Raw genomic sequence first — 27,458 nt, 5'->3', positions numbered from 1 at the left:
TGTGTGTCTGTGTGTGTGTGTGTGTGTCTGTGTGTGTGTGTCTGTGTGTGCATGGCAGCCTCATGTCACACCTCTGTGAGCCACTAGGTGGAGCAGTGAGTCAGTGTCAGTCCATCCAGAGAGGTGGAGTCAGGTGTTTCCTCCAGCAGCAGCCTGTCTGCTGGACGTCATACAGAGTTCTGGACGCCTCCGTCCAGCTGGCCCGGCTGGTTCGGTGCTGACAGACGTGCAGCTCTGTGCGGTGAGGCTCGCCGTGGCGGCTCCTCCTCCTCCTCTTCACCTCCCTCCTCCTCTTCAGCCTGAGTGTGGCATCCTTCCTCCCACGCGCTACGTCATAGCGGAGGTCACCGTTTTCTCTGTGAATGAGTGAAACTTGTTATTCACGTGTCTCCGGGAGGACCACCTCCGAGGGAGGACCACCTCCGAGGGAGGACCACCTCCGAGGGAGGACCACCTCCGAGGCAGGACCACCTCCGAGGGAGGACCACCTCCGAGGCAGGACCACCGAGGGAGGGCTGTCCCGTGTCTCAGCACGCTGCTGTGGAGGACGGAGCGCGGCACCGGGACCTCAGCCTGTGGGATGGAGGCTGAATAGAGGGAGGACGCGGCCAGAACTCACGGCGCACCACGCTGGAATGCAAGACCACGCCCCCCCAGCGGAGCCACCTGTGCAGCCTGAGCAGCGCGCGCCCTGACCATATGGCGGCAGAGAGGCGCGCGCACGCAGCGGGTCAATGAGACAGATGTGCCATGTAGTGCTCAGTGTGCCGCAGAGACACGACGACGACAACAACAACAGCAACAACAGCAACAACAACAACAACAACAGCAGCAGCAACAACAACAACAACAACAACAACAACAACAACAACAACAACAACAACAGCAACAGCAACCACACCGCGGCGGGACAGCGCTCAGACACGCGGCTCCATGCGCTCCTCTCCTCCGCACACACACCGCGTCCCCCAGCCAGAGACAGCGTCTATTTTCTCAGCAGTCATCTCTCCCTCCCCCCCCCCTCTCCTCTCTCTCTCTCTCTCCCCCCCCCCTCTCTCTCTCCCTCTCCCTCTCCCCCCCCCCCCCTCTCTTTCTCTCCCCCCCTCCCTCTCAGTATAAATACTTGAACAAAGGTCCTTCTTTGGAGTGGACAGAGGACTGAAAGCTGAAACCCGGACTGATTCCTGCCCTGAAACTCTACACCTCACACACACACACAGAGACACACACAGACACACACACGCTCGGAGGAGCTGGACACACACTCCACAGACGGACCAGGAGCGGAGGAGCTGTGTGTGGTAGCAGGAGCCGCGCGCGACTCAACACACACACACACACACACACACACACACACACACACACACACACACACACACACACACACACACACACACACACACACACACGGGGGGGGGAGGACGGCCGGACCACACCCAGAGTCCAGCAGCATCAGGAAGGAGCCCCTCCACCCACACTCCACTCAGGACGGCTCATCACAGGCTGGAGTAGCTGCTCTTTGTCGGTCTGTGTGTGTGTCCTGTCCTGAAGTGTGTGTCGCTGAGACGCCTCCTCTGTCAGGATGTCTGCAGACCAGCAGCTGCTGCTGCCTCTGGCCCTGCTGGCCCTTCAAGGTGAGTGGGCTGTGGCTGTGTTGTCATGGTGATGGCACACGCTGCTGAGGGGGTTCCTGTTTGGTGTGTGTGTGTGTGTGTGTGTGTGTGTGTGCACAGATGTGTGATTGTGTAATAGATGATTCTGTTGTGATGGACTGCTCACTAACAGCCAGCTGTTCAGATCTCTTCCACTTCCACAGACACACAAAGAGACACACACAGACACACAGAGAGACACACACACAGACACACACAGCAGTTGTATAGAAGTCAAGAACATACAGATTATTCATGCCTGGCAGTGTGTTACAGTGGTGTGTGTCTGTGTGTGAGTGTGTGTGTCTGTGTGTGTGTCTCTGTGTGTGTGTCTGTGTGTGTGTCTCTGTGTGTGTGTGTGGACAGCCACGGGGGGAGCAGCAGCTCAGCCTCCTTTAATTTGTGTTGAATGAGGAGCTGTTTGTGTGTCCGGCTGCACAAACTGTAAGAAGGTTACACAACACTGACACAGACAGAGCGCTCATGTCAGCTGAGGCCGAGGCAGCGTGTGGATGCTGGGAGATAAAGAGAGGAGGACAGAGGACGGGCTGTCCTGAAGGAGGACAGACAGAGTGCCGGGCAGCTCGGAGCCTCTCCGGCTGTGAATGGCGTCTTATGGTCAACAGGATGCAGCAGCGCCGTCCATTCCAGGAAGTGACATCACAGAGCGCTCGGCCTTTCAAGAAGCTCCGACCTCATGTCATTACTCACAGAGGCAGGAAGTTCTCAGCGTGAGCTCAGTCTGCTGAGGACACCTGGCTGCAGCAGGATCCTGATCCACAAACCTGCAGCACTGTGTCCTGTTTACAAGTGTCACACACTGACAGACACACACACCTGAGCCCTCATCCAGCTGTGTGACAGAGGTGTGTGAGCCTGTGGGGCCCTGTGTGTGTGTCTGTGTGCCTGTGTGTGTCTGTTTGTGTGTCTGTGTGCCTGTGTGTGTGTGTCTGTGTTTCTGAGTGTGTGTATCTGTGTGTGTGTGTGTCTGTTTGTGTGTCTGTGCCTGTGTGTGTCTGTGTGTGTGCATGTCTGTGTGTGTGTGCCTGTGTGTCTGTGTATGTGTGCCTGTGTGTGTGTCTGTGTGTGTGTGTGTGTCTGTGTCTGTGTGTGTGTCTGTGTGTGTGCGTGTCTGTGTGTGTCTGTTTGTGTGTCTGTGTCTGTGTGTGTGCGTGTCTGTGTGTGTCTGTTTGTGTGTCTGTGTGTGTGCATGTCTGTGTGTGAGTGTGTCTGTGTCTGTGTGTGTGTCTGTGTGTGTGCATGTCTGTGTGTGTGTGTCTGTGTGTGTGTGATTAATTATTCAGTAAATCCTCACACTGGTCAACACACAGCAGCTGAAGGATGCTGGTATCCTGGAGACAGACCGACCAATAGGAGCAGAGACATTAGAGCTAAGTGCTGTCATTACTACTCTCCGGGGACGGTCCCAGACAGGATGTCTCTCCTCTCTCTGGGTCCTTCCTTGAGCTCGGGGCTGGGTGATCCTCCGTCAGTGGGTGGATGCTGGTGGTGCAGTTCATGGATTCATCCTGCCGGCCTCAGACCTGAGGGATTAAGCAGTCAGGTCCCGGTCAGGGAAAAAACCTCCTAATCTGCACTTTCTGGAATATCCGTTGCATAATCCCAGCCCTCAGATTACACAACGGGTTTGCGTGTTTGATGCTCGGGTTGTTGAGGCTGCACTCTGTGTCTCTGTCTCAGCCTGTCAGCCCTGGACAGTCAGCGGCGTCCCTGCTCACCTTGCAGAATGCGTCACCTGCCCCCCCCCCCAAACAATTCTGTCCTCTCTGCTGCATCTCCTTTATTTAAAACCATCGGTGTGTTCCTGTCCGTCCCTCTGTCTGTCTCACTGTCCATCTATCCCTCTGTCTGTCCCTCTGTTTGTCTGTCTCTCTGTCTCACTGTCTGTCCCTCTGTTTGTCTGTCTCTCTGTCTCTCTGTCTGTCCCTCTGTTAACCTGTGGGTGCTGCAGTGTTGGAGCAGTGTCTCGTTGTGTTTCTGACCTCCTGTGTTCTCTCTGCAGAGCATCAGCAGCCGGTCCTCCTGCCGCCTGTTGTAGCCAAGCTGTCTCTGTCTCTCCCCCTCCCTCCCTCTCTCTCTCTCTCCCTCTCTGTATTGTGGTGGGTTTCTTCCTGTGTGTGTCTGTGTGTGTGTCTGTGTGTGTGTGTGGTGATGTGCTGCCACCTTTGAGTCTTAATCCTAATCTTTGGACGTGTTCTGATCTGACCTGTGTTTCCTCCCCCCCTCTCTTACAATTCACACTAATCGCCCCCCAGAGGTCAAAGGTGAGAGTAGGCCTGTGGAAGCTGCAGGGGGCAGTGTGGGCCGCGTGGAGTTCCAGGTGTGTGCCTCGCGCCGCTGTCATGATGATGTCATATATAGACCTGTGCTGCTATATATGAGTGCAGCTCAGCACAGAATGCACCGCACAGCGCCCGGCTCTTTATTTCCTCTCAGCTCCAACCACAGTCCAAACCTCAAGCAGCAAATTCAATCTGTCAGCGGAGCGAGCGGAAATAAAACACGCATGACGAGCACGACCTCCAGCAGCTGGCGCTGTTCTCTCAGTGCTCTTTAGACAGTCCGCCTGCGAGCGCTGAGAGAAAACACCTGAGCTCTGCCGCCGCTCGCCGAGGACGACCTCTGACCCGCCAGGCGCTAACAGGAAGTGTCTCCCTCTGCAGCGTCCCTGTGCCGCGGCGCCTGCGTGGAGGTGGACTCCGACACCGAGGCCGTGGTCAACGAGGGCTTCAAGCTGAGCTGCATCTCCTGCAAGAAGAGAGGAGAGGTGCCGGCCGAGGCCTCCGTCAGGTGGACCTTCAGGGCCCGGGGCGAGAACGAGTCCACTCCTGTGAGTACTCAGAGTTCTGATGGGCAGCCGCATATTCACACAGACACACAGACACACACACACAGACACACAGACACACAGACACACACACAGACACACACACACAGACACACAGACACACACACAGACACACACACACACACACACACACACACACACAGACACACACACACAGACACACAGACACACAGACACACACACAGACACACACACACAGACACACAGACACACACACACACACACACACACACACACACACAGACACACACACACAGACACACAGACACACACAACACAGACACACACACACACACATACACAGACACACACACACAGACACAGACACACACACACACACACAGACACACACAGCTCCTTCAGAGTAAAGGACTCCCTGCATGAGGAGCAGAGCTGCTCACACTGAACCCGACCTGTGGGAGCAGCAGCAGGCGGCGGCGGCGGCGGTGCCACGTCCTGTCTGATGTCAGCTTCATGTGCAGATGGATCATTATTACTGCAGCTAGAATGAGACAGAGTGCAGTCCTGCATCTTTCATGACGGGCTTTTCCCACTTCCTGTGGGCTGAAAGGCTTTTATTTACCTAAAGAGGCCATTATGAGCTCTGCAGCAGAGAGCCCATTAACCCTGAGCAGGAAGTGCAGAGGTGAGTCAGTGAGTCTGTCCGTTTAATGTGACCAGGCAGAAAAACCAGCTGGTCTGACACCAGAGGACAGAACCAGCTGAGCTCACCTGTGCTTCTCTTCCAGTTGTACAGCTACCAGAACTTAGCGGGCGACACCATTGACCCGCGCTTCTACGAGCGCCTGCACTGGAACGGCAGCAAGAACACCAGAGACCTGCAGGACGGCTCCATCTACATCCTCAACGTGACGTACAACGACACGGGCACCTACCAGTGCACCTTCAACCGGATCCTCCTGTACCCCAACTACCGGAGCGGAACCAACACCACCAAGAACATCACCATCCACGTGGTGCCGCAGCGTAAGCTAACATTAGCCCAAACACTGAGTGCTGGCTCGGTAACTACCAGATAACATTAATGACATTAAGGACTCAGCACCAGAACCCTGCAGCTAACTTTCAGCTAGCCTGCTAACATTAGCCTGTCCTGGCAGCAGCCAAACTCCCAGGACCAACATGGCCGCTCAGCCAGGAAGCAGCAAACATGACACATGACACATGACACGACTCGGGGCTCAGGACTCCGGGCTCTGTGCTCTGTGCTCAGGGCTCAGGGCTCAGGACTCCGGGCTCCGGGCTCCGGGCTCTGTGCTCTGTGCTCAGGGCTCAGGGCTCAGGACTCCGGGCTCAGGGCTCCGGGCTCAGGGCTCAGGACTCCGGGCTCCGGACTCCGGGCTCCGGGCTCTGTGCTCGGGGCTCAGGACTCCAGGCTCTGTGCTCGGGGCTCGGGGCTCAGGACATTCAGTCATCCAGGAGGTCACAGCGTTTTAAAAGCACCCCTCTCCTCCTGTCATGGGACAGTAAATGAACCGTCTTCCCCAGACACGCCGTACTTATGTCCTGTCTCTCTCTGTGTCTCCTCAGTTACCAGAGGCCTGGCCTCCATCTTGTCCGAGGTGATGATGTATGTGTCCATCATCGGCCTGCAGCTGTGGCTGCTGGTTGAGATGATTTACTGCTACAGGAAGATCTCGGCGGCGGGGGAGGAGGCCCTGAGAGAGAGCGCGTGAGTAGCAGCAGCGGCGGCCTCTCGGCTCCAGGGTCCCCTGGGCCCGTCCTTGCTTTTCCTTTCTGCAGTCTGCTCCTCTCAGGACCTGCTCCTGCCCCCTCATGGCTGGTCCTCTCTGATCTTGACTGTTTCTCTCCTCACTCTCTCTCCTCCAGGGCGGAGTATTTAGCTATAGCAGTGGAAAGTAAAGATAACAGTGCAGGTGTACAAGTGGCAGAGTAGCACCGGTAGGTCTCAGTCCTCCTGTGTCCTTCAGTCTGAGCTGTCCTCCTGTGTCCATGTGTCCTCTCATACATGCTTCATGTAAAGCTCACCTCTGACTTCTGGTCCACTTCAGGTCACGCAAGAACTCACGGTGGCTCCCATGAGGAGGCGGAGCCATCTCCTCCTCTCACCATCACCCCACCCTCTCCACAGGAGGGCGCCACGGGCCTGCTTTCCGACGACACCCTGAGGACGGCTGCGTGGTGAACTGGATGGAGGGGGGGGGGGTGTCCGGTGGTCTCTTCCACAGGCTTCCACTGTGGATCATGATGTGCATGCAACCCCACGCCACTGACAACACGCTCCACCGCCTGTGAGCGAAGTTTAACCCCTTCACTCTTTAACAGCAGGACCACAGTAACTGCTGCTTGTCCCCATGTAACCCAAAAAATAAAAGATTTCATTTTTAAATCCTCCTGAAAATGCCTCACAATGAACTACTAGACTACAGGGGGCGCTCTGCAGTTCTGCAGACTGTAAACCTCCATGTTAACCCTGTACAGCAGATGATCACAGCCTGGTACAGATGCTGCATGAATGAGTGACAGGTGTGTGTGTGTGGTGGGGGCTCCCCACTGAGCCTTTTTCATCTGAAGCCATCTGCAGAGCGCCCTCTAGGTGAACTGCAGCCACTGACAGGAAGTGGCTGAAGTTAGAGACACCTCACAGGAGTGGGTCTTCATCTGTGAACCTGTGCTCACACCGAGGAGTGCAGCAGTGACATGTTATTATGTGCTGTGTGGCTCCCTCTGCTGGCGGACTGTAGATGGCAGCCGAATACTGAGAACACCGCTCTGAACTCCACCTGTTCCAGCTGATGCTCGGCTCAGGCAGCGGGAGCAGCAAGAGCCCCGTGTGACCTCCAGCCTCAGCACACACACACACACACAGACAGACACACACACACAGACAGACACACACACACACACACAGACACACACACACAGACAGACACACACACACAGACAGACACACACACACAGACAGACACACACACACAGACAGACACACACACACACACACACACACACAGACAGACACACACACACAGACAGACACACACACACAGACAGACACACACACACACAACACAGACAGACACACACACACAGACAGACACACACACACAGACACACACGGGGCAGGGTGTACAGACTGCTAGGGGGGTGATCAGTGTTTGGAGGTGGCTGCAGAGCGCCCCCTATGAGAGGACCTGAAGCCCCTGTGTGAGGGACCACAGACCTCCTCTGTGAAGTGAAGCGGCCTGAAGACACGGACTCAAAGACGAGCGAGCAGTCTGCAGGTTTCAGAACTTTTCATTGGTCTCCATGACGGTGTTACAATCACATCTTTACAGTACATTCTCTGCTCCTCCCCCTCCCTCCCCCTCCCTCCCCTTAATAAATATGGCAGCCTTTGTTAACGGTGGGCGGCCGTGCACAGCAGGGCCCGCATGCTTCTTAGCGAGTGATGAGGAGGAAAACAAAGAGGGAGCGCACCCGGGGGATGTTCACACCTCAGAAAACACGACACAGAGTCAGGGAATAAAAAGAGTGAGAGGACAACAGACGCTTCCCTTTTCCTCCGCCTGGCTGGTCCTCCTGCAGTCTGTCGCTGAACCAGAGGATCTCAGAACAGGATGAAATGTAACAGACTCCTCACACACATTATTATCATCATCATTATTATTATATACTACTGTGGAACATTCAGAAGGACTAGAATCACTACTGTCATTATTGCTGTGAGCAGCCACCCTCCTCCCGTTGGTCCGCACCGCAAATCCCAGCCCGACACCACAGGACCGCTCAGCAGCAGGACAGGACTTCAGACCAATAATAAATACTGAGACGGTCCCAGACGAGTCAGACGCCAGAGACATGGGGACACCCTGCGGGGTGGAATGTTCCTCCGCCCCTCCCGGGCGCTCCGCCGGCGCCGCGCCTGGTCTTACATCCACGCTGCGTCCGTCTGTTGGCTTCAGCAGGCGTTCACTATAGGCAAAGGTATCTGTTTGTTCACTGACCAGCAGGAGGCGCTCCGCCTTCCTGTGAAACGTTGCAGCAGAGGACGTGAAGTCTGTGACGGTCACTCCGTGGAGGGGGTGTGAGTTTATTGCTGTGGTCCTGATGAGGTCACTGAGGCTGAAGGCGAACGTCACCATTTCAAGTCAGTCAGGTGAGGAGGGTCCTCTACGCCTGGATTTGAAATGAGGGGGAGAGCGGGTGGAGTTCCCAGGTTCTACTCTACCAGCTCACCGGGGGCGGGCGGTGGCTCAGGCCTCAGTCAGGCTCTCTGTGTGCGGGTCTGCAGAGGGGTCCTGCTGCACCTCTGGGACCACGATGCCCTGGTGGAGTTTTTCTAAAGACTGCTTCATCTGAGAACAAACATGGGTGGGGGTGGGGGTGGGGGTGGGGGTGGGGGGTGGTGGAGGTGGGGGTGGGGGTGGTTGAGAGATGTTACGACACAGACACACAGCGGTGATCCAGGTACCAGCAGCAGAAGCAGCGCGTGCAGACTGACCTGGTCCAGAAGCGTGACGGAGGACTGCAGGATCTGCTGCCACTTACTGAGCTGCGCCTGGTGGAACTGCCTCTGCAGCTGCAGGACCTGAGCCCACTCCCCGGCCGTCTGAGGCAAGGGACTGAGGAGGACAGACAGGACAGACAGGACGTCAGTACGTGACGGGACACGGCACCGAGACCCAACTGTGACTTTATATCAGAGCAACAACGATCGATGCAGGCGACAGACTGGACCCAGGATCAAACCCCCCAGTGTGGGTCTGGGTCTGCGTGGGGCCCCCCCCGGTGTGGGTGTGGGTCTGGGTCTGCGTGGGGCCCTTCCCCCCCCCGGTGTGGGTCTGGGTCTGCGTGGGCCCCCCCCCCCCCCGGTGTGGGTCTCACCTGTCAGCCACAGAGTAGGAGTGCCACGTCTCCAGTGTGTGAGCGGCTCTTTCCAGAGCGTACAGCTTGTAGAACAGCAGCATGTTGAGCGCCACCAGCACCACCAGACTGACGGGGACAGAGAGGAGAGACACGTGAGTGACAGCTGGACACAGTGAGACACAGTGAGACACGGTGAGACACGGTGAGACACGGCTGATGATGTGACAGTTACAGGTGTTTGTTTACAGGAACAATCCACAGCTGTGGTTCTGACTTTAAAACGGACCCAGTGAGCCGTGAAGCTGGCGCCACTTCAAACGCCAAATTAACATCAGGTGGAAGGAGCCTGAACGAACCGACAGCTGAGCTCAGCCACGTTTTGTGGTTAGATGTTAAAAAATGGCAGCAACAGTTCTATTAACTGTGACATCACGTGAGACGCCATGTTGAGACGCGGCAGAGTCACGGCTCAGCTCACGGCCTGAGCGGCAGGTCACAGCTGCCGGGTTAAAGGAGCTCATCTGTCACGTGTACAGATGAGCTGGTTTAGGGGGTGGATTCTTCCTGTAAGGATTAGGGATGCACCGAAATGAAAATTCGAAAATGAGGAATCAAAGGGCGAAAACCGAAACACCGAAAAAAACAATTATTAGCACCACTGCATCTATGGCTATGAGAGTGCAAATGCACAACTTAATATTATTATTATTATTGTTGGGATGTGCTAAATATTTTCAGCTGAAAATATTTACAATGCACAATATCAAATAACTCCGCTGACTCATGGACATCATGTGTACGTCTTATTTAAACAGGGCCAGTGCATAAATAAACATTGTGTCCAGCAGAAAAATAAATCTGAGGTCACGTATTTAATAAATCAGAACAGAAGAGTCTGTGGTTTGAGGCGCTGCAGGATCTGACACATCACACAGCGAGGGCGCCGAGCGCTCCGTCTCCAAGCGGTTCTCAGCATCCACGCGGCCTGGATCATGTCTCGTCCACGCCGCTTTATTCCCACAAGTATGATCAATACCGCCGTGATCTCAGTGAGACGCGTGCTGACGACTGTACTTTTCAGTCCGCGGCCCGTCTCCACCGCTCTGCTTAGAAGACGCTTAGTGCTGCGTTTAAAGCTGCATCAGAGGATCTCTGTAGCTGCTCACATGGAGCAAGAGAAGACACGGCAGGCATGCACGTCCAGACAAGCCGCTGGTCGTCATCACAACACCCTGTTTCAGCCGAGTTGTTCTGGTGAAAAAAGTGAAAACCTAAAATTTTCGGTGGCTGAAAATTCGGTGCATCCCTAGTGAGGATGTGAGTGTGTGAAGTCAAAGCCTCTGATACGAACCTGACACAGATCCTACGCACAAGAAGATTGGCAGAAAGGAGGGAGAAGAGAGAGCAAGAAAGGCAAGGTGAGGCTGTTAGTATGCAGGAGATATCCACACGATCGAGCCAACACTCAGAGGCCGATCAACACAAAGCAGCAGGTCCACACACACATCACAGAGTGAGGGAGGACATGCAGGGACACACACACACACACAGGCTCCTGCAGACAGTCCCTGCCACGTGTAGAGACACCACTGAATAAAATCCACATGATTACTGTGCAGTAAGACACACACACACACTTACATGAAGCTGACGATGAGCAGGATGGTCGATATGCTGTTGGGTCCACCCCGCGAACGCTCCCCCAGCTTCAAGAACTGAGAGTCTGAAAGAAACAGAACGATGAGCTCCTCCTGAGGATGGCAGCACACACCTGAGTCCTGACTGCAGCTACACTCAGCGGCCCGATCGGTGTGATCAGGTCACACTGATCTGATCAGATCACACTGATCACACTGATCACATCAGATCAGCGTGATCAGTGTGATCTGATCAGATCAGACTGATGACATGTCTCCTCCCTCAGGACGCTCCCTCTGGTGGACTCTACAGCTGCTGCTTTCTATCTTCATGTTTGTGTTTTTCTTGTAAATGTACAAATGAACATGCAGAAAAATCCATCAACTCTCTCTGAGATGTGAAACTTCACGCTGTGTTCTGTCGCTGTTGCAGAGGAGGAGTGTGGAGGCTGACTTACGGCCTTCTCTCCTGTCCCGCTCCTCTCTGACTCCTCTGTCCTCTCCCCGGTCTCCTCCGCCCATGCCTCCTCCATCCCTTTCCCTCTCCCGCTCGCCCTGCCGTCGGGAGCAGGCTCGCTTCCTGCGCCGCAGGGCCGGTGGGGTCTTGGCAGCGTCGGCACCGACCGCTTCGCCCGTGGTCACCACTGTAACCTCTGACTGCAGCAGCGTCTCCAGCTTGGACACCTCGCTCTCTGCGGGAAGACGTGAACAGATGACAGCGAGTGAGGGGTGAGCAGAAGAAGCCTGGATCAGGTCCACGGTTTCTGAGGCCTGTGGCGTCTAAAACTATGATTTATTACATTCGTTATCCTGTGACCGTCAACACCTGCTCTGCCGCGGCTCTGACTGTATGAAACACTGAAGCTGAGGAAGTTTCCGTGCAGCGAGCGGTTCAGCCAGAGCAGCCTGTGTGATGTGTAAACATGATGTGATCATGGACCCACCCATGTGTTTGTAGTACTCTTCAATGCCGCTCCATGTGTTCTTCTCGATCAGCGCCTTCACCAGGCTCCACGGCTGCTTCCTGTAGCAGATGTCTGAGGACACTCTGGGAGGACAGGACAGTTAAAGAGTTAAAGAGCAGTCGCTCACATATGAAGCCTGCAGGTCAGACACACTCTCTCTGAATGTGGGTCATGGGACTGCGGCTGATTAAACATCGTGGTGCCTTTAAGGCCGATGGGAACGTTCAGACTGATGACTGTGTGTGGCTGAAAGGAGCCACACCTCCACCTGCATGAGGTCACACACCTGAGTCGGCTCTTGTGTTTGTTGATGGAGGTGAGGCAGTATCTGTGGACAGTGTAGAAGTAGTCCTGGTACGGGATGCCGGAGGTGATGACCTCCGAGTCCACCACGAAGCACTCGCCCCGGGCGCTGCTTTTGTGCAGCGTCTGTGAGCAGGAAGCAAGAACAAAACAGCTTCATCATCAGGTCTGCTGCTGCTGCCCATGAGTCTGCATCAGTCAGGCCTGCATGAACAAAGTCCTCATACAGAACCCCACGAATGTGACAGAGCTCATGGATCCAGGCTAAAATTCAATCACCAGAACTAAGACCCGGGAAAGGGACTACAAGCTACCAGGGACTCCGGGTCTGTCCTCACTGCTGTCCTTTACAGAGCACACTCACCTGCGTCTCCACCACAGGGGCGGTCTTCGGGCCGAGAGGGTTGTTGAGGGCGATGGTGTAGCTCAGCACGCGGCTGCTGGTCCCGCTGCTGCCGTCCTGCTGCCACTCGCCCACCGACAGGTCTGCAGAGGGAGGAGAGAGAAGAAGAAGGTGAAGCAGTGCAGGACGAGGTCTGCAGAGATCTGCGTCCTCAGAAGCCTCTCAGTGAAGGCTCAGAGAGCCTGCTGCTCATCAGAAGACAGAAACACATCCACCCTGCTCGCTGCAGACGTGACGATGACATGATGATGACTCATAACAGAAGTGTTTAGTGAAGGACAGATCAGTCCACCATACAGCACGACCCAGAGGCGGCAGCAGCGTGCGCTGACACCGCCTGGAGGCAGTGATCATGTGGGAAGAGGCGCCTCCTACCTGTGAAGTGTCGCTGTGAGAAGAGGTGCTGGATGAAGTGTGTGTCAGCAGAGAACAGCAGGTCGTGCAGCTTGTCCACACTCATGCGGACCGCGGTGTTGATGTGCAGCCGCCCACCGAGGTCAGCGCAGAAGGACTCCACCTCACCTGAAGTTCAGAAGACAAGAGGACACCTTCCTGTAACTTCTGTCTGTGTTCACTCTATACTAGAGGTCTTTTTGTTTATCAGAGCAGAGGAATCTGTGCTCAAGACGTCAAATGACTCAACACGCTTTTAAAAAGACGACACAAAAATCCTCCAGAAACAAAGAGTCCACTCCAACCAGACTCAGTACAAACAGAAAGTCCTGTCCCCCTCAGCAGGACGCCATGATGGAGTCACATGACCAACACTCAGAGAGTCTCTGTCTGAACACCTGAGTGATTCTAAACACACACTCTGGCTGCAGACACACACACACATACTCTGGCTGCAGACACACACACACACACTCTGGCTGCAGACACACACACACACACACACACACTCTGGCTGCAGACACACACACACACACACACACACTCTGGCTGCAGACACACACACACACACACACTCTGGCTGCAGACACACACACACACACACTCTGGCTGCAGACACACACACACACACACACTCTGGCTGCAGACACACACACACACACACACACACTCTGGCTGCAGACACACACACACATACTCTGGCTGCAGACACACACACACACACTCTGGCTGCAGACACACAGACACACACACTCTGGCTGCAGACACACACACACACACACTCTGGCTGCAGACACACACACACACACACACTCTGGCTGCAGACACACACACACACACACACACTCTGGCTGCAGACACACACACACTCTGGCTGCAGACACACAGACACACACACACACACACACACACACACACACACACACACACTCTCTGCCTGCTCTCTGGCTGCAGACAGGATGAGCAGGACTCCATGAGAACAGAGGAAGTGTTCCAGAGGCTTTAAACACGTCTCAAAGTCTGAAGATAAGCTACACTCTGCTCGCTCACACTAGCAGCACTCACTTTCCTCCTGCGTGTCAGACGAGTTGCTGGGGTCTGTGGGCAGCTCCTCATCATTGGTGATGTCCAATGAGGAGAGGTTTCCCAGACTGGTGGTTGGTGGAGGCAGCATGTGATTGGCTGACTCAGACAAGCTGTCCCCGCCCTCTTCCAGATTCTGGTGCAGAGAGGAGAGGAGAGGAGGGGGGAGGGAGGGGGAAGGCAGACAAGGAGGACAGTTGGCAGGATGTTCATGGGGAAATCACCCCACAGTCATATGACTGGAGGAGCCAGGCCTCAGCAGCCTGAACACACACACCAGCGAGCCGTGCAGTTAATCTGAGCGCGGCACTCGTCCACACAGCACTCCATTTATTCACCTCCACCCTGCCCGACTGTCCACATCCAGATCACCAGCACAGCAGCTGTTTCTGATTGGACACAGCTCCACCCTGCTCCACACGCTGCACGTCCTGTGTGTTGTCATTTATCAGCCATTTGTAGTTTAGTGATCTTTAATGATGGACTTCTCACAGACTGATCAGAAACCACCTGACCTATCATCCACAGGACTCGGATGTGTTTATCACGGTCTGGATTTGTCTTGAGAACAGAATGCACAGAAACGATGCTGATAAGCTGGTAGCTGCTGTGTGGACACGTAAACAGTGTCTGTGGTCTGTCCGTGGTCTGCCTGGTCTGTCTGTGGTCTGTCTGTGGTCTGCCTGTGTTCTGTCTGTGGTCTGTCTGTGTTCTGTCTGTGGTCTGTCTGTGGTCTGCCTGGTCTGTCTGTGGTATGCCTGGTCTGTCTGTGGTCTGCCTGTGGTCTGTCTGGTCTGCCTGTGGTCTGCCTGTGGTCTGCCTGTGGTCTGCCTGGTCTGCCTGTGGTCTGCCTGTGGTCTGCCTGGTCTGTCTGTGGTCTGCCTGTGGACTGTCTGGTCTGTCTGTGGTCTGCCTGGTCTGTCTGGTCTGCCTGTGGTCTGTCTGGTCTGCCTGTGGTCTGTCTGTGTTCTGTCTGTGGTCTGTCTGTGTTCTGTCTGTGGTCTGTCTGTGGTCTGCCTGGTCTGTCTGTGGTATGCCTGGTCTGTCTGTGGTCTGCCTGTGGTCTGTCTGGTCTGCCTGTGGTCTGCCTGTGGTCTGCCTGTGGTCTGCCTGGTCTGCCTGTGGTCTGCCTGTGGTCTGCAGAGGTACTGTCAATCCAACACAAACATTACATCAGAAAGAGCACTCACGAAGGAGGCAGCGGCGGAGGCGGGGGCAGAGGCTGAGGCGTTGGTGGGGGTGGTGGACGGCAGCGAGCCGTGCGAGCTGGGTGGGCTCAGGTCCAAGGGGTCCGAGCTGAGTCTGCGTCCTGATGAGGAAGGCACCTCTATGGGCAGACAGGAAGCGGTGGAAGGTGGAGAGGATCCACTGAGGCTTGTGGTAGATGGAGGACTGGCCAGACTGCAGGGCACCAGGGGAGGTGGAGAGCTGCCCGAAGAGGAGACGGACACGGAGCTCAGGTCGAGCAGATCTGTGACGGACACCGACTCGTCTCCTGGCCTGGAGAACAGAGAGAGGAACACGGAGAAGGTCGCACCAATGCTCTGCTAATAAAGAAAACTTTCTGAAGCAGCTCGGCATGGAGCCTCCAGCGTTTGTCACTGTGGCTGCGCCTGAGTTCACCTAAACTCCTGGCTGTTCCAAATAGGGGCAAAGAGGTGGAGCCCGAGAGTGTATGCAGAGAGGGTTGAACATGTGAAGACACACAGAGATTCATGCTCATCTCAGCCCAACGCCGTCCCCAGAGACAGTGAAAGGACGACGCCTGGGCTGAGACACAGCTCCGGTCTGTAACCTGCAGCCAGCTCAGGCACGGACTGACTCAGGAAAGACATCCACACAAACACAGACACCTCAGCTACATCAAGGACTGTGCACCAGCACACACAGGAACACTCACAGTAGGCCGTTCATGTGCTCGGCGGTCGGGGAGACGTAGTCGTCGTCTTCACTCGTGAGGCCCAGTTCAGTGCCGTAACACTGGTGCACAATGTGCCACAGCTCTTTAGGGGACAACGACTGTGGAAACAGAACAACATGAAAGGTCATGTATGTGACGTGTCCTCAGACAGCGTGCAGAGCGGCTCTGTTCTCCTGCAGTATGTAACAGCCTTTAGTGGACAAACTAGTTCAAAGTGAGGTGGGGGAACATCTCCGCTCTAACCACATCTGATGATCGTCCTACGCTTCCTCTGTGAACTAATGTCTGTGTTCACACAGTAAATAACAGTACTTGAAAGTGTCCTCTGAAGCCTGTGTTTGTGGCCGTGCTTCGTGATGCTGCATCTATTCTGAGACGGATAACCACAGGCCGTGTCACAGCAGGAGGGCGGCGGAGGAGGACGTACCTTGTCCAACAGCGCGTTCTGCCACAGACGGAAGATCATCATGAAGCTGCGGTCCCTGGCTCCGAACGACGTAAAGAAATGCTGAGAGGGTGAACACATGAGAAGGAAGGACAGAGGTGTGAGCGTCACACTGAGGGACATCGGCTCCTCACAGTGAAGCTCCGTCAGCAGAGACTCACAGGAGGAGACAAACACTCATCCTCCCACACAGACCCTACACACATCACAGGCGTTGCACTGTTCACTCTGTGTTCTACAGCTTCATCTGAACCATCTCCAAGAGGCCTGCAGAGCCCGAAGAGTTAAATATCTGAAACATGTTCAGTGTGGAAGGCTGCTGTGCACAGTGCTTCCATGTTGGGGTGATGCCTGTCTCTCTGTGTGTTCTGTGGTCTGTGCTGTTTGTGTAGAGGCGCAGGACTCTGTGAAGGTTCGGAGGGTTAATTCTGCTGCCTGTCTTTGAGGCTGACCTTCTCATTGTCAGTGCTGATCTGGATGGCGTTCGGGATGAGTTTGGCGGTCTTCTCCTTGGTCATGGAGGTCACGTCTTTCAGCAGGATGGTGATCTGAGGGCAGAGGGAGAGAGTGGAGTCTCTTATCTCACAGATCGAAAAACAAATTCATTACAGCTCCTTATCTGATCGCTGGTGTGACATTAACCAGTGTTTGCCTGTGTGCGTGTGTGTGTTTGCACAGCGTGTGTGTGTGTGTGTGGCTGACTTACAGTGGTTTCCCAGCGGAAGATGTTGCTGTAGAAACAGAGCCAGTTCTCGGACAGATAGAGGCGGCCCTGAAGCAGAATGTCCTTCTGCAGCGCGCAGGAGTAATCTGGATACAGAGACACGTCAGAAGGGGGCGTGTGGCTCATCACTGAATCTTCCTGAGTCTTTGTGTCTTACTCACCCACTATAAGTCGCTCTGTGTCAGGAAGTTTCTTAAAGATTTTACGGAAATCCTCGTTGCGCTGTTTGTATGTAGGACTGAGAACCTGAGGGGGAGGAAGAGGAAGAGGAAGAGGACGTGGCACAACAATGTCAGACCTCTGCTCCAGCTGCTACTCAGTAAAACTAACTGTGATTAAACTAATCAGCGCTGAATGAATGATCAGACCTCGGTGAGGTTACATAGGGGGTGCATGATGGTTGTTCATGTTACTTACGTTGTACCAGCTCTGCATTTTCTGCAAAGAAAAGAACAGCGCATTCAGTCATGGACTCCCTCTGTGCTCACAGAACAGCAGCTGCCAGGCTCTGAGGAGCAGCTCTTTATATAACTTCCCGCACTGATGTCAAAACCTGCACCACTTCTCCATTCTAAAGGCTCCAACAGAAGGAGAGGTGGACTCACAGAGGCACTGGAACAATCGTTTCCCAAGATGGAGGACACCAGATGCAAAACATGAGGTTTACAAATGTGTACGTGGAGCCGTGTGTAATGTGTGTTCACATTTTACCAACGCACACTTGCTGCTCTGAACAGATGTGACACTGATTTCTACATTCTGACGGTGTGGGTGAGCAGATTTATGAGCACCACCTGTGTGTGTGGTGGAACGGCAGAGACGTGTTGCCTCTGCCATCAGAGACACTAACAGCAGCGCCTGCTGTGTGAAAAGGTGAGCTGCTGAGGCTGACCTCCTCTGTCAGAGCAGAGCCTGCGGAACCAGGAGGTCTGTGTGGGTGGAGGTACCTTGGCATTGCGGCTGAAGTGGCGAGAAGCAATTGGGTAAGCTGACGAGAGGGAGGAGGCAGAAGGTATGGAGGGCAGTGGGCTATCTGAGCCTCCTCCTCCTCCTCCTCCACCTCCGCTCTTCTCGCCTCCTCCCTCGCTCTCACTGGCCCTGCCGCCTCCGAGGACCCTGCGCCGTAGGGAGGGGGAGCTGCCGGGGGTGCTGCGCGGGGAGTTACTGGCCGTGCTGGATTAAAAAGACAAGAGAAGGACAGTTAGCTGCGGGAGGACAGAGGAACCCCTTTCATATTTTCAGGAGGTGCAGGTCTTTGCTCTGCCTTCCTACATAACGGCCATCTCAAACTGCCCAGAGGAAGGTGAAGCCCGCTGGACCCGCTGTGACGGGTGAAGCAGCTCAAAGGTCAGAGCAACGCTACAAAACACAGGACCATTAAACCCGCTCCAGGTCCAGCTGTGTGCTCGGACCTCCTCACCAAATAAAAACATAAACATGTCCAGTTTAGATGCAGGAGGTGGAGGAGGGGACGCTTCAGACATGGGACAGTCCACCCATCCTAGCATGATCTACTGCCCCCCCACCGCTCCCAAAGTCTGTGCATCCATCCTGTCCTCCACACAGACTCTGATTCTATGAAGTCATCACAGTCATCCATGAGCTGAGCCTCACAGCAGCATTAACCCTCCATGTTCACAGCAGCATTAACCCTCCATGTTCACAGCTTCTAAGGTGTCTGATCATCATGTCCTTGAAGGTTGTGTTCATGCAGCTGTCCCTGGTTTAAACCGACCTGAAACACCTCCACCTTGTATCACTGCAGCCAACCAGAGCATTACTGCCGTGCAGCCCCTGCTGCTATTGTTTTTAGCATTTGTAGCATTACTCATGCATGAGCTCAGACTGACAGGAGGAGAGGATGAGAGTATCTGGATCGCCCAGGCAACCACATGAGCATCCCTCATCCTGAAAATACATAATCCCCCAAACATGTAGTGATCTGAGGGCAGTGCTGCTAATCAGAGTGATGGCAGAGCAGCAAGGAGCTCTGTGAGGGCCTGTAGGAGGCTGCAGGGAGGAGGACCTGAAGGATGTCCATCAGTGTCAGCTGTTTACAAAGCACACACACAGAGACACGCAGAGACACACACACACACACACACACTGCAGCTAGCGCTACACAGCGGGTCTATGAGGAGCTCGGCGGACGTAAACACGTCGGTCGGTGCTAACACCTGAACTACACGAGGCCAGGCCGGTTGTGTCACTTACTCGAACATGTCATGAGGCGTTTGAGGTCCAGCTGATGTGCAGAGAAACACACACACGCTGCTGCTCGCTGCTGAATGGAAGCAGCGCCGTGTGTGTGTGTGTGTGTGTGTGGATAAAGCTACGGGGTGTATGTCCGCGGCTCTCTCGCGTTTTCGTCGCTTAGCTTCGGGCTAGAAAAGCGCCCATCGTCCCTCCACTGGTCCCGCGATTACCACATTAATTTCCCATCGTGGACGACGCCCCTGCACCTCCGTACGGACCGCCGTGCTCCGTGTGCCGCTTGCAGGACCCGCTAACGGGCTGCCGTCACTGCACCCATCCGTAATCCCTTTGAGACGGGGGAGGGAGGGGGAGGAGGAGGAGGAGGGGGAGGGAGGGGGAGGGGGAGGAGGAGGGGGAGGGAGGGGGAGGGGGAGGGGGAGGAGGAGGGGGCTTCGTGCTCAGCGGTATTTCCATGACAACAGCGCCACGTTTAAATGATGGATCAATAAATCTGATACATGTAAAAATCAGAAACTGCCGCACACACAGCGACACACACCGACACACACACCGACACACACACCGACACACACAAACACACCGACACACACAGCGACACACACACCGACACACACACACCGACGGCCCAGCGGAGCGCAGAACTGTGTTAGCATGTTAGCATGCTGCTCCAGGTTATAGCATAGCATTAGCTTTTAGCCTCTGCTGCTCGTATTTCTGCTTCAAACACACAGACCGGTGTCCACCAGTTCATTAGTGTTTCATCCTGCGGAACAGAAGCACCAGTTCTGATCGGTTCTGATCGGTTCTGATCAGACACCGACTGATTTTCTGCAGGAATCCTATTGGCTGTTCGTGCAACACGGGGACCGCCACCTTCAACAACATCAACATGTCCACCTGGCCAAAGCCCCAGAACCCACCCAATCCCTTAACCCTCAACCTCTCAGTCCATCCCTGTGGATTAGAGTCCACATCATAATCCACGCTGGGCTGAGCCACGCAGGCCCACATCCACAGCCCTGTCTGTGTAATCTGCTTTCCTGAGGCCACCAATGGCAGAGAAGCAGTGGACGTGAGGCGGCGTGTGAGGCAGAGGTGTTCACTTCCCTGTGTTTGTAAGTCTGTTAGATTCACACACACAGACACACACACACACACAGAGACACACAGACACACACAGAGACACACACACAGACACACACAGAGACACACACAGACACACAGAGACACACACACTAGTGTACAGAAGCTGATTACCAGGCGAAGTAAACAATTCCTGACAACAGGAGAGTGACTGATAATCACACACAATAATCAGTGAGTGTCAGTCAGCAGGTGATGGTGCTGAGTGTGTCAGTGTGTGTGTGTCAGTGTGTGTGTGTGTGTGAACACCAGTGTAACTCAGACCATCTGCTCCGTTGACTGATGGATTAGAGACCACAGTCCACAGTCTGCACAACAACATACAGAGTAAGTCAGAGGTCCTCACATCAAGTCCTCTAACAGGTAGAAGCCAGACCTGCTCAAAGTCCAGTCATCAAGTGACCAACAGATCTATAACGTGGACTGAAACAAGCCGGCTGTGGATAAGGTTAATCTATATCTGTGGGGACGGTTCCACTCCTGCTGATTTCATCAGTGACAGATCCTCCATCACAGAGGGGGGTCACTTGAAATCATTCATGTTGATTGGGCCTAATAATCCACACATCCTGTAAGGTGGCCGCTGCGATCTGCACAAAAAGCCTGATCAACATGCAGCCGAGCGCAGTAAGTGGGTCGATGAAGCGACGCCTACATGAGGTGGACGAGGCCGCAGCTGTTCATATGGAGAGAGTCGCCCTCTGCTCGCCCTCTGCAGCCCACTGCAGTGCTGCACAGGGCCGCTCTGATTGGGCTGACATGACATCATCAGACTGAGAGCCCGCTGCCATTGGCTGAGGGTGACGTCATGATTCAGAAGGAGGATAAATGGCGGCTGAGCCCCGCCTCCTGCCTGTGACTGACCCAGCTCTGCCACAGCAGCAGCTCACTCTCTTTGTTTACAGTTGACACAGCCTGGCCGCTTGTTTACAGGCGTCAGCTGTCCTCAGAGCACACCCTGTAACACACCGAAGGGATCACAGGCCGGACGGGGCCCTCTCAGTGGAGGGCTGCAGATCTCAGGCAGGACGGGGCCCTCTCAGTGGAGGGCTGCAGATCTCAGGCAGGACGGGGCCCTCTCAGTAGAGGGCAGCAGAGGGTTCTCACTGTATGACAGGAATTCTGCTTTTCGTCAGACAGGACAGTGAGCCATGAATCAATGTAATCTGGGTTTTACAGTGTAACCTGTGCTTGCTAGCTTTAACCATTAGCTAATTAACCAGTTCAAAGTACTTGGCCTGGGGTGGACCTGCCTGCCCACAGATGAGAGGCCTCTCACTGCAGTCAGTCACTGCAGGCAAATCCAGCCCACATGCAAATAGGCTGAGGCTGGACAGAGCTGTGAGATTTACCCATGAGACACAGACAGACACAGGCTGAGGACACTCTGCTCCAAACTACTGACCCCTCTGAGCTGCTGCTGTGAGACCAGAGAGCCTTCAACACCATCGGTGAGGAGGGAGACTCTTCATCTTCCTCAGGAGGAGAGGCTCATTAACTCTGTGTCATCTTAACCCTCTGTGGACCTGTCACACTAACCTGCAGCTGTCCCAGTCAGACTCTCTGCTGAGCAGGCTCCTGAGGGACCAGCGGGAGCGCCGGCTGGGTGACGGACTACGAGACCCAGCACGAGATGGTGGCAGGAGGAGGTCGTGTGACGGGCTGTCCTGACCTCGCTGCTCTCCCTCCATCTGAGCTGCCACACAGGGGGAGGGGCTGCGGCGCCGCAGGGCGGCCCTGTCCGGAGGGTCCATCACTACAATCTGTGGCGTTTGGCCCCTCTGCGGCTTCGGACTGCAGCCGTGCTCCTCATGGTTCCTTCTCTTGCTCCGCGCCCTGCTGCGGTGGGAGCGACCCAGGCGGCTGGAGCGCGGCGGTTTGGGGCTGGGTGAGCGAGACCAGGACTCTGTGTCAGAGGACGGTGGCAGGACGGTCAGTGTGGGGACAGGGACGGGCTGAGCCACAGCAATCCCCTCTGACCTCACAGGAGAGGACATGGTCATCCTCAGAACTCAGCGCTTCCTGTCCCTCACGTCGGTGTCTGAGGTTCCTCTGTCCCGTCTCTTCGGGTCGCTCCTCTGTCCCGTCTCTTCGGGTCGCTCCTCTGTCTCGTCTCTTCGGGTCCCTCCTCTGTCTCTCGTCTCTTCGGGTCCCTCCTCTCTCTCTCGTCTCTTCGGGTCCCTCCTCTCTCTCTTGTCTCTTCGGGTCCCTCCTCTGTCCCGTCTCTTCGGGTCGCTCCTCTGTCTCTCGTCCCTCCTCTGTCCCGTCTCTTCGGGTCACTCCTCTGTCTGGTCTCTTCGGGTCGCTCCTCTGTCTCTCGTCCCTCCTCTGTCCGGTCTCTTCGGGTCCCTCCTCTGTCCCGTCTCTTCGGGTCCCTCCTCTGTCCCGTCTCTTCGGGTCCCTCCTCTGTCCCGTCTCTTCGGGTCCCTCCTCTGTCCCGTCTCTTCGGGTCCCTCCTCTGTCCCGTCTCTTCGGTAGGCTTCACGCTCTCTGTTGTGTGATCCCCTTCATCTTTCAGAGACACTGACTTGTGTCTGGACGAAGCTTCCTGAGGAGTGAAGAGAACAAAAACCTGGCATTCAAACACTGGCCTGCCACCTGACTGTGGTTCTGAGTCTCAGGTCTCTGGTGCTGCCTGCCCTGTTCTGGGAACATGAGGGATCAAATGAGGAGGAGGAGGATGTGTAACTTCATACTGTTTCCACTGGGAGGGTTTGATTTACAGGACATTTTTCTGGAAGATGTGTTGTTATTATTTTTAAACGTTCCCTTCAAGTGACTCAGAAACGGCCGAGCTGGTTCAACAAGCAGGACACCGACCATGACCTCACAGTGAGGACGCAAAAGACACTTTGTCCAGGTCCTCTTATCTAACACCCACTGTGGTGATGAAGACCTCGGCAGACAGCGTCCAAGGATGGGACACAGAGACCACGGCCGCACGTCCACATATCTAAATTTACTCTGACAGAAAGAGAACCAGCGCGTCACCTATTCTTACCCACAATCCTCGGCACAGGGGACACGACAACACGAGCACTCTGAGGACCAGAGACTGTCACTTTGTTGTGTCTCACAAAGTCAACGAAGCACCAACCAAAACACATGATGTCATCAGCAGGGTCAAGGCCCGCCCACACACACACACACACACACACACACACACACCCTCTGTGTGTCTGTACAGCTGACGTGTGGTCAGATTAATGCAGGCGCTCTCTGGGACACCGTACCTCACAAACCAGACTCTGGACAAAGTAGTTCCCCACAAAACCAGGTCAAGAAGAGCCTCACACAGCAAGGTCATGACGGCACGAAAACACACAGCAGGGAGAGCGCATGTGTGTGAGAGACACACTCACACACACTCACACACACTCCATTGTTTGCCTTCAAAGCAGGCAGACAGGGCAGGAGCCCAAGACACTATCTGATCTGTTTGAACAAGAACAATCTGAGCACGGCGTGTTTGTCCACAGTGATCCACCGTGATCTGTGAGGCACACACACAGAGACACAGACACACACACACACACACAGAGACACACACAGAGACACACACAGAGACACACACAGACACACACAGAGACACACACACACAGAGACAGAGACAGAGACACACACACACACAGACACACAGAGACACACACAGACACACACACACACAGAGACAGAGACACACACACACAGACACACAGAGACACACAGAGAGACACAGAGACACACAGAGAGACACAGAGAGACACACAGAGAGACACGGAGACACACAGAGACACACAGAGAGACACACAGACACACAGACAGAGACACACACAGACACACACAGAGACACACAGAGACACACACACACACACAGACAGAGACACACACAGAGACACACAGAGACACAGAGAGACACAGAGACACACACACACAGAGAGACACACAGACACACACAGAGACACACACACACAAACACACACACCGACAGACCCACAGGCCAGCGCGAGCAACAAGTACACACACGCACACAGAGACACACACAGAGTCACACACACAGACACACACAGAGACACACAGACACACACACACACCGACAGACCCACAGGCCAGCGCGAGCAACAAGTAAACGCGCACACACACACACACACACACACACACAGACCCACACACACACAGACCCACACACACACAGACCCACACTCTGTAGCACAAAGGCTCCCTGAGCCCCGCAGCCCTCCGCCGGGCTCCTACCTTCCATTGGAAGAGGTTCCGCCGGGTCTGCTGTCCTGCTCGGCTTCGAACACCAGCCGGGCCACGGTGCGGGGAGCGATGTTAAAATCCACTTTTTCACAGGAACACATCAACATCGTCGGAGGCTGAGGCGCGTGTCGGCCCCTCAGCCCTCAGCACACAAACAAGTTCAGCTAGCGACTCCCCGACAAAGTCCTCGGAGGCCGAGGCTCGCACACAGAGTCCTGTCCGCCTACCAGGCGCTCCTTTCCAGCGGACCGAGTACCACCGCGACGGCCCCCATGCTCACGTCAAAGACAGCCCGCCATGAAACACACACACTTTACAGCCCGCGGCTAGCTTAGCATTAGCAGCGAGGATCCGCACAGATAAAACGCTTTTAGTCGAAAACTGAAAAGGAACCGAGTCCTTCAGATGGAGAGTCCCGCAGCTGGAGGGAGGGGGGTCCGAGAGGCCTGGTCCAGCAAAACATCTGCGCTGCTGCGTGTGTCACAAAACACACCGACAAAAGCAGTTTAATGACCACAACCAATATGTTTATGATGAACAAACACAACCAGAGAGCAGCGGCGCGCCAGAAACCCGGGGCCGAGAACAGCGACACCCCTCCGGCAAACTTTTTGGTACAGTCCGGTGAAATAACTGTCCAGAGGATGTGGCGAAGAAGAAAGACGAGCGTTCACATCAAAAGACACGGGAAGACCCGGGTCACTGCCTGGACCCTTCTGATCAGCGGACCCGGGAACAGACCCGGGATGACGGGATGCAGCCGAACACAGAACCGCGCAGGTTTCTGAGCTCACTTGAAGGGATTCATGCGCGGGCACACAGCGCCCTCTGCCGGCCGCGCGGCAGTGTGCCCCCTCCTCCTCCTCAGTGAAAACACTAACCTGGGTGTGAGACCTGCAGACTGGACGCAGCGCTGAGCTCACCTCCCGCCTCCTGCTGCAGCATCCTCACACTCCTGCAGCCGCTCAGGGGTTAAACGTCATCTCGTCCAGGACACCTGATACAGCGGCCGGCGCCGGGTCACCTTGTCCGCAGCTGGAACACAGTGGATATCAGGGAGTCATCGATCGCCCCACAGCCCTCCACACAACATGCAGATATTAAGCTCATCAGGAAGTGTGATGCATTCACTGACTGTTCCTGGAGGTCAGACTGCACATTGATGTCCCCTTCTCTGAGGACAGCGGGGACATGTCCCCACCACATTTGTAATCACTTTTAAAAACACAACTAAAGATAAAGACAGAAGCAACAAGCCAGGCTGCAGCGTGTGTGTCTGTCACACAACAACACCCGAGCTCTGTGCCCTCCTCTCTGACTAACACAGGGTGTTTACCTTCCTGCTGGTCCTGGTCCTGGTCCTGGTCCCGGTCCTGGTCCTGAGCCCTGCTCCTGTCACACTGATGGCAGGGCATCACAGGGACTTGGCAGTTTCAGGGTCTCTGCAGGTTTCCTTCCATCTGGTGTGGTCCCTGGGAGCTGGGTGTGTGTCTGTGTGCCTGGACCGGCCCGGCTGCAGCCTGCTGACTGGAAACTGGATCTGGGCTAAAAATAAAAAGACACCAGCAGCATAGTGAGGGAGGAGGTGTGTCAGTCAGAGAGTGGCTCTCACACACACACACACAGACACACAGAGACACACAGGCACACAGAGACACACACACAGAGACACACACACACAGACACACACACACACACACACACAGAGACACACACAGAGACACACAGACACACACACAGACACACACACACAGAGACACACACAGAGACACACAGGCACACAGAGAGACACACACAGAGACACACACACACACACACAGAGACACACAGGCACACAGAGACACACACACAGAGACACACACACAGAGACACACACACAGAGACACACACACACACAGACACACACACACAGAGACACACACAGAGACACACAGGCACACAGAGAGACACACACAGAGACACACACACACACAGACACACACACAGAAAGACACACACACACACACAGACACACACACACACACACACACAGAGACACACACAGAGACACACACACAGACACACACACACAGAGACACACACAGAGACACACAGGCACACAGAGAGACACACACAGAGACACACACACACACACACAGAGACACACAGGCACACAGAGACACACACACAGAGACACACACACAGAGACACACACACAGAGACACACACACACACAGACACACACACAGAAAGACACACACACACACACAGACACACACACACACACACACACACACAGACACACACACAGAAAGACACACACACACACACAGACACACACACACACACACAGACACAAACAGACACACACACACACACCACATGCACAGACACACACATGCACAGACACACACACACAGACACACACACACACAGGTCTACATGTCAACATTTAGAGCCTGTCCCCCCTCACTTGTGTAGTTGTCATGTTTTTATTGTCGTTCACGGACACGAGGTCGCCACATGACAGCGTCCCTGACCCCCCCAGCTGTAAATATTTGCGCGGCCTCCTCTCTGAGGCCGTTTCATTTGACCCGGAGCCTTTAAAAACCTCCTCCATCACGTCAGCCCGTG

The 27,458-nt window shown here is 54.9% G+C and overlaps 2 protein-coding genes across 10 annotated transcripts; one reads left to right on the top strand and one right to left on the bottom strand.

The window, feature by feature from the left end:
• Window positions 1–1,067: 1,067 nt before the first annotated feature.
• On the top strand, window positions 1,068–6,892 carry LOC114448762 (sodium channel subunit beta-1-like). 2 transcript variants are annotated; one of them, XM_028425912.1, is made up of 6 exons: window positions 1,070–1,634; window positions 4,337–4,503; window positions 5,271–5,508; window positions 6,073–6,214; window positions 6,373–6,444; window positions 6,555–6,892. In XM_028425912.1, the coding sequence occupies exons 1-5, from the start codon at window positions 1,583–1,585 to the stop codon at window positions 6,437–6,439; spliced, it is 666 nt and encodes a 221-aa protein (XP_028281713.1). In that variant the 5' UTR covers window positions 1,070–1,582; the 3' UTR covers window positions 6,440–6,444; window positions 6,555–6,892. The 2 variants fall into 2 exon arrangements, with proteins under 2 accessions (XP_028281714.1, XP_028281713.1); XM_028425913.1 differs by lacking the exon at window positions 6,373–6,444 and having other exon boundaries at window positions 1,068–1,634.
• A 1,256-nt stretch (window positions 6,893–8,148) lies between these two features.
• On the bottom strand, window positions 8,149–27,444 carry LOC114447994 (protein Aster-A-like). Of its 8 annotated transcripts, none has more exons than XM_028424573.1 (22): window positions 27,298–27,444; window positions 26,182–26,390; window positions 25,769–25,880; window positions 22,143–23,151; window positions 18,191–18,416; window positions 17,661–17,681; window positions 17,405–17,489; window positions 17,226–17,329; window positions 16,972–17,067; window positions 16,502–16,582; window positions 16,054–16,172; window positions 15,344–15,653; window positions 14,136–14,289; window positions 13,053–13,199; window positions 12,639–12,760; window positions 12,258–12,400; window positions 11,951–12,054; window positions 11,465–11,698; window positions 11,011–11,092; window positions 9,388–9,495; window positions 9,005–9,125; window positions 8,149–8,858 (listed from the first exon to the last, which is right to left on the bottom strand). In XM_028424573.1, the coding sequence occupies exons 4-22, from the start codon at window positions 22,604–22,606 to the stop codon at window positions 8,757–8,759; spliced, it is 2,823 nt and encodes a 940-aa protein (XP_028280374.1). In that variant the 5' UTR covers window positions 22,607–23,151; window positions 25,769–25,880; window positions 26,182–26,390; window positions 27,298–27,444; the 3' UTR covers window positions 8,149–8,756. The 8 variants fall into 8 exon arrangements, with proteins under 8 accessions (XP_028280374.1, XP_028280376.1, XP_028280377.1 ...); XM_028424575.1 differs by lacking the exon at window positions 27,298–27,444 and having other exon boundaries at window positions 22,143–22,679; window positions 22,842–23,151; window positions 26,182–26,556; XM_028424576.1 differs by lacking the exon at window positions 27,298–27,444 and having other exon boundaries at window positions 22,143–22,679; window positions 22,912–23,151; window positions 26,182–26,556.
• Between the last annotated feature and the right edge of the window lie 14 nt (window positions 27,445–27,458).

The sequence above is a fragment of the Parambassis ranga genome, chromosome 16, assembly GCF_900634625.1.
Source record: "Parambassis ranga chromosome 16, fParRan2.1, whole genome shotgun sequence".
In the NCBI taxonomy this organism is placed as follows: domain Eukaryota; kingdom Metazoa; phylum Chordata; class Actinopteri; family Ambassidae; genus Parambassis; species Parambassis ranga.
Note: the sequence above shows the minus strand (reverse complement) of the source record. Positions and strands in the feature narration are given on the sequence as shown.